At 31.0% G+C, this 7,500-nt stretch overlaps 1 protein-coding gene across 1 annotated transcript in view; it reads right to left on the bottom strand.

Annotated features, from left to right (window-relative positions):
- The window catches only part of LOC127878592 (atrial natriuretic peptide receptor 1-like), a 96,763-nt gene that overhangs the window by 75,430 nt on the left and 13,833 nt on the right, over positions 1 to 7,500 (bottom strand). The window contains exons 9-13 of the mRNA XM_052425118.1: positions 7,355 to 7,436; positions 6,750 to 6,852; positions 5,135 to 5,212; positions 4,608 to 4,712; positions 234 to 305 (exon numbers count right to left, since the gene is read on the bottom strand). Of these exons, the coding sequence (XP_052281078.1) occupies positions 234 to 305; positions 4,608 to 4,712; positions 5,135 to 5,212; positions 6,750 to 6,852; positions 7,355 to 7,436 (440 nt within the window). The remainder of the gene's footprint in view (positions 1 to 233; positions 306 to 4,607; positions 4,713 to 5,134; positions 5,213 to 6,749; positions 6,853 to 7,354; positions 7,437 to 7,500) is intronic.

Here is a 7,500-nt window from a genome sequence, read left to right on the forward strand (position 1 = left end):
CATTACATACGCATATGAAGATTTTTTGTTTAAAACCAAGACTCTCAATATTGTAATTTGTGCTAACGTTATTTTTCCTAATTGTGTTATACATGTGTACCTGTTTCACGAAAAGTTGTTTGTTGAACACTTTACTGATAGTTGCCTTCATTTAATCATTGTCAAAGCGAAATAGCGTTAACAACATAAAACTATTATTTGAGATATAGTTCCTTCCCTTATCGTTTGCTTACCTCAACGATGTCGTTGATAAGGGAAAGTTTGAAATCCCAGTCTAGTTGAATGGACTCGTTCTGTAGAATGTCCTAAGATTTAAGAGAATATCATACTATGTTAAATGGGAAAATATATTATGTATTAATGGAAAAACAAAATAGTGATATATTTACGTAGAGCCCATCATTCTTCACAAAGATAATAGTTTAACATGCATTTACTCATTTGAGTGATTTTCAATGCTCTGTGGCATTGGTTATCTATCTTTGTCTATATCAAAATATATAGGCAAAGAAATGTTCCAAAGACAAAGTCATGTAAACAAATATTTTACTTAACGCAAATAACCATTTTACTGTACAAAGAACAGACAGAACAGACAGTGTATTCAGACTTATACATATGCACATCGTCTTTAATGCATATATTTATAAATTAAACAATGTAACGTGTCAAAATATGATAATTTTGACAAAATCAATGAAACAATATTATATATATATATATATATTTATAAATTCAATTTGTAAATTCAGTGAAATTTCAAAACAAAATATGAACAGAGAAAAAACAACGATTTTGAAAATTAGAAACATACTTATTTTAAAGGCAGTAAGGATAACTATTACGTTTAATTTGGGTATGGTATATATGTTATAATTTTTGAAGTAAGTACAAAAACAGAAGAACTATTATTTCACATAATATCAATTCAAAAAAAGTGACAGATATTTATGGGAACTTAATAAGAAAAAAAACCTATTAAGTCAATTAGTGGTAGTTATAATAGAATTTCGTATAGTTAAGGCTTCTTTAACATATTTACATACATTAATAATTTCAAATTTACATGTTGATGTCAATAAATGATTAACTTTACAACAGATGGGTTCATGAAATAAATACGTTTAATGTATTTTTGACGTAGTAAACGAAAGCATGCACAAACACAAATAAAATGGAATTCATCCTCTATGTCCCGTTGATTACAACAAGACAATACCGTTCCTCATGAGGGATATTGTTGCGTGAGTACCTTCCGGTCTCAATTCTCAACGGGTGGGCCGAAGCCCTTAATTTAACAAAGTATACACGTAGATTTTTAGACAATACATCCAAGTAGTTCTCATATTCAAGAGAGGTTTTAAAAATTCTATACATATCTAGAACAGAACTTATATTCGTATTTCCAAACCATTCCTGCTTAGCGGTGGCAGTAAGTCTGCATTTAAATTCACATACAAAAGAACTACTATTAGTTATATTTGCAGTTTCAAACACATGGGAAAATCCGTATTCATTTAACAATTGTTTAACATGTGCAACCCAAATTTTGCATCATTTAATACACTCATTCAATGCTCGGATATATACAGTTTGTATAATAATATGTTTACTGTTAACAATTTTTAACCAATATTTAACAATTCGTACATATCTTTTCACATACAACGGGTATCCGCCTAACTCACTATATACTACAGCATAACAAGTATTTATATTTACATTCAACAATCTTTTGCAAAATTTTAAATGAATTCGTTCGATTTCTTTTGATTTATTAATACCCCATATTTCAGAGGCATAGCAACAAATAGACCCAACAAAAGAATCAAACAACTGACAAAATAATTTTGGCTTAAGTTAATACTGCTTACATTTATAGAGTAAAATATGCATCGCCTTTAGAGCTTTTCAAACCAAATGTTCTTGATTAAAAGTGGTTAATAACAGTGCCGAGATAATTGAAATTATCAACGATTTCTATATTTTGTCCATTATATGTCCATTTTTGATTATCTCAAATTTTACCCCTTTTGCGAAACACCATTATTTTTGTTTTTGAAGTATTCACATTGAGCCCCCATGAATTACAATACTGGTAAAGTTTATCTAGATTGTTCTGTAATTCTTCTGGCAATTTGCCTAAAATGACCATGTCATCTGCAAATAACAATAAAATTAAGGTTATGTCGTCTATATTTAAACCAGACAGGTTACTATCTTGTAAAAAAAGTTCCATATCTTCTACAAACAGTGAACAAAGAATCGGGGACAGTACATACACAACGACATAACACATCAAAATAGTTAAAGTTGACTCAAGCATTAGAACGGTCAAAGTAAAGCATTTGGACTTTGAACCAGATTTGTTGCTTACCTGACCTCACACCCTTAGCCCACCCAGCATTTATCACAAATCATACTTGCGTAGTTATTAATATTAATAAGACGTCGTCATTATTTGTTCAAAATTTAAATAAACTGGCTTTTTTGTTAGTATTTCGTAGTCATATATCATATTTAATAGGTTAAAACATTTCAATTACTCCATATTACGACCAACAACGTTTACATACGTGAAACGTGCATCAAATACTTCATAAAATGATATACTATTTAAGTGTCCGTTTAGATTTCAGTAAAACAAAAAACACTTGTTGGGATAAGTTTTTTACGTGTTCCTATGCAAGAAAAACGAGTATATATTCAAGTTTTTTAAGTATCAAACGTTTGTTTGATTGAACAGAATTGCGAGATTATCCAAGCATGAGGATGCGTCTTTCACTCCTATGAAATATATATATATATATATATATATATATATATATATATATATATATATATATATAAACATGCATTACAGCATGCATTTCAATTAAATACAAAAGATACATCATATTGGAGAAAGATCAATTTTAAATGGCATGAATTAAAGCCTGTTTTTGTCAGAATGGCGCATGGATGAGGTTAATACATAGTGACGATATTATGTACAAATGTAGTTTGATAATTAGAACAAGTATAACATTATTCTAAGCTTAATGTCTTTGCGAAACTAATTTTTTATACTTCATATATAAGACATTTTCTAGAATTTGAAAGCAGTTTTAACAAAATGTGACTAGTTTTAACACTACTTTGTTTGAACCATAAAGTAGTTCGATAAAATTGAACATAGTTTGACGAGATCAATAATACTTTGGATTTAATGTACTCCTAGCATCGGCATGGTAAGGATATTTAATAATAAAGCGATATTCATCCTCGATATCATTTAGATTGTATATCATTTACAAAGCCCCAGTTTATTTACACATATGTTGAAACTGTGTTATATTATATGTATATCCACAATTCAATTATTTTTGCCTATTATTGTCGGTGCACGTGTCAAAATAAACTGTCGTTTATGTGAAATGTTTAGATAACATTCCTTTATTCTTGTAATCCATTATTACCATGGTGTGCCTTTAAATGTCATACCAAGTTTCGAAAGTTTGGTTTCGGGGAGTATATAAGTTTTTGATGATTTTTTTTACAGTTTGCACATTTCTACAGAAAAATGAGTTTGTGTTGTTGAATACAGATAAGGTATTTTAACGAGGCTCAGTCCACTGAAACAACGAGCATTGGCTAGTGTTTCACATGCAAATGCCAAGCAAATAAACGTATCTGTGTTAATAAATAACCTGATATTCATCTTTCCCATAATTGAGTTGTCTGCATGCATTTTTCGAACGTAAAATAACAAAACGGCTGAAACACATCCAAACCTTTTATGACGTCATATATATTACCAAAATGATTTCTCTTTATTGCGCGTTTTGATTGTATCAACATTTTTCGGATTCGCAAACATTTATCAGGTGTGGTTGTCATCGCGTTAATGCGGTAGATTATGAAAAAAAGATATTTGTTGAGAACAGTCCTTTTTAATAACAAAGGCACATGTAGTTAAAAAATAAGTTTTATACGTTCAACAAAGTTAGTGAAGTGAATACACATTTTTTATAATATGTTTTAAATATTGGAATTGTGTTTTCTAACCAAATATATGACCAGGTTCAAGAAAAGCCATGTGTGTACGATGAAAACAGATACTATTACATATCGGTAGGTGTTCACATACGGAAGGTTCTAATCGTATAGGCAAACTTAACAATATACGCATTTTTCTTTTTCGGTATAATAGAGTTATCGGTTTATATTTTTGCAAGGAAATGCAATTCTCTATATAAAATTATATGAACATAAAAAGGTGCCATTTTGGAGCGGACTTTGCGTCGCAATCGGATGGCAATAAATTTAATAGGTACACTTCCCCTATACGCTGGTGAATATTGCATGCACATGTCAGTGTAATTTTGAAAGCAACAAAACGGAAATGTAAGTTTTTTGTCCGATAAAGCATTGTTTATTGACCAATTAACTAATTTACACACGGTAAACCGTGACTTGATCATTGGTATAGGTAACGTAGGAAACAAAAATACAACTGCTCAACTATCTGCATAATTGGCAAATTAATGTCAAGACACATTCATGTTTGAATGCACTATGGGATAACACTACTGGAACTGTATCCTTAAAACCTTCATTGCACATACCTGTAAGTTTCCTCTAGAGCAATACTCAGTTAGAATACACACGTTGTTGGTGTCCGGACACACACCAATTAGACGTGTAAGATTCGGACATGTGATATCACGCATCTGAAACATGTGTTAAGCCATGATTTTGACTTTTCAACACACGAGTCTTCATTGAACGCCATAAAGTTGCGCCACAAAAATTCCCTAGAATTTCTTGCGAAAGAAAAAAAAACACATTAAAATATCATATAATGATAGTTTGGAACCACATCAACACTATATATGTCAATATGTCATCGTTAATGTTTACGGATGAAACATTCTGATGTATGTATTGTCTTGTAATGCGTAGGCAAATTGTGTGCTGTACTGCACATATAATTGGTCACAAAGCTTAAATAAACATGCATTGGTCGCGAAATAATATATCCTGATAATATTTAGGAGTTTCGTAATTTAAATATATTATCCCTTTAGACATGTTATCATCTTATTGAGTCACAATGCCTGTCATTGCGTGCGAAATTCTAATATTTACCCACTTGTTTCATTTCCAACATGAAGGCTCTATCTACTGAGATGGACTTGACCTTTGGTTTGCGCATGTACACCATAGTACCCTAGATCGAAGCAGGAAAAATCAGAAATAAACTTTACATTTGAAATATTTATTCTGTTCTGTCTATATGTTTATATAAAACAGAAGTGAAATATACGTTCAAATTTTTTTGATTAAATGAATTACTATTTTTGCAATTAACCGGGTGGGATAAAGTATGAAAACTACGCAACATGTAGTTCAGGAGGGCTTAAATCTTACGTAAGCGTAGCTTTGTAAATATTATTAATACATGCACTTTCTTATTTACAATTCTGAACGTCCGTTCTTAACCTTCCAATTGTTTATCTGTGCTGGTTTTAGACGGAAGCAAAACTGCGGGGTTTAAAGTTCTTTTTTTTCATGAATTGTAATGTAGTGAAATTACCTTGTACATAACAGAAGTTTGAAAGCACACTGCGTGTGTTGCTAGTGATAACGACCTTTCATCAACGTCAACCTGCCGAGTGATAGATTGTGTTTAATACCCAATATATACGTTCAATGCAGAAATTGAATATTATGGTAATCTGGCACAGATACCTGATTCTTATTAGAAAAGGCAATTAAAACGTAATTAACTCAATCATGCCTCCCGTTTAATTTACAGCATAGAAAGCTACTATGTATCTTTAGATAATATCAACAAATCTTTATCAACAGAAAACATTGTAGGACAAAGTTATATTTGCGTAATAGTATACATGAACACGGTTCAATGTCATTTTAAAGGTAAAACGCACATAAACATATTCGTACATTGGTCTACCATGAAAGGAACAGAACGCCCTGTTCCAATCAGCAAATATTATGTAACTAAGAACATAATATTGCCGTAAGATATACGGTTAACTTCAACATTTTAATGTACTTATCATTTTGTATAATACACATATGGGTTACTGTTATGCGTAAATTTAATTTTATATTATATTATGAAACAAGATTGTTACATTGTTTTATTTCTGGAATGAAAAAACTTTTTTTGTCTTCCGTATTCGAGCTGTCTTTGCTTAAAGAGAAATCAGTTATTACTATTCGCAAAGCTAACGTTTCAAAAATTATGCTATTCACTTCCTTCTACTGTCATAAACCTGATACCAATTATTTTAGTTTAAGTCTTTAGTATATATGAATGATTTTGTTTTACAAGAGCCTTTTTGTTATTTTTAAAGCCTTTAAAACAAATTCAACTAAGTAAAATTTAGGCACTGCTCTCTTTGTTTTATTAACATGCAGCTGACTATTATGTATACTTTCATGCATGAGGCATTCAAGTCAAAGTAAAAACAGTTTTGTCCCAATAACAAACTTTAAGTGTTCATTTTCACCTTCATTACTTTAAATATATTACGCTCTGATTGGTTTTTTGAACGTTCAGAATGCATTTCATAATTGACCTTATATACGTGTTGGCCTATTTGAGAAGCGATTGTTGTTAAGATACTATATTGATTCATTTTAGGTAAATGTATAAGTCGATAAATATGAGTTCTTATTTTGATATATTTGTCACTGAAGAATGAATACTTATTTGTTTGATAATGAATATACTTTACATCACTTCTTCTAGAAAAGAATGACGACTGAGTTGTCATGGTGATGTCTTCACTGCGCACACGCCACCACTGACTGTATATTTCCGCTTCTGCTTTCGTTCGTCTACAAAACAACACGACAAACGATTAATTCGTTTAATAAAGAATACGCTGAAAAAAAAAAGACTTAAAGGTTTTTATTCAAAGGCCACACTGTTTTACATTACGTTGTTATCCGTGATTCCGTTTACATATTTATTTTAGTTGACCATTACAAAATGTCAATATTCGTCTAGCAGAAATTTTGCCCAATGCACAGATATCCTTACATTACTTAAAGTCTTAATGAAATATGGTGTATTTTAATTGAAGCACACAAAAGAGCTACAAATATTAATGTTTTCTCAATGTGTCAACAGAAAGCATCAGGTTTCGCAAAACGTATTCAAATTGTTGACTTAAAAGTATTAAACGGCTAATGGCTCACTCGAATCACATGACCGTGCCGAGATGATACAATTATACATTGTATTGTGCTACTTAAATAATTATCAGTTAAAAATAAAGATATTTTTTTATAATTAAACATTAAGAAACATAAGCAGCAAAGTGCATGGATAAATCACCTGTAAACCAGCCCAGCAATCACTGCGAACACGACGATTACAGCACCGATGCTGATACCTACTATAGCTGAGGGCTGCAGTGCTGAAATTATAGGTAAATGTACAAACAAAGGACAGACAAGCACACCAATCACATCGAACGTGTT

The sequence above is a fragment of the Dreissena polymorpha genome, chromosome 4, assembly GCF_020536995.1.
Source record: "Dreissena polymorpha isolate Duluth1 chromosome 4, UMN_Dpol_1.0, whole genome shotgun sequence".
Classification (NCBI taxonomy): Eukaryota; Metazoa; Mollusca; class Bivalvia; order Myida; family Dreissenidae; genus Dreissena; species Dreissena polymorpha.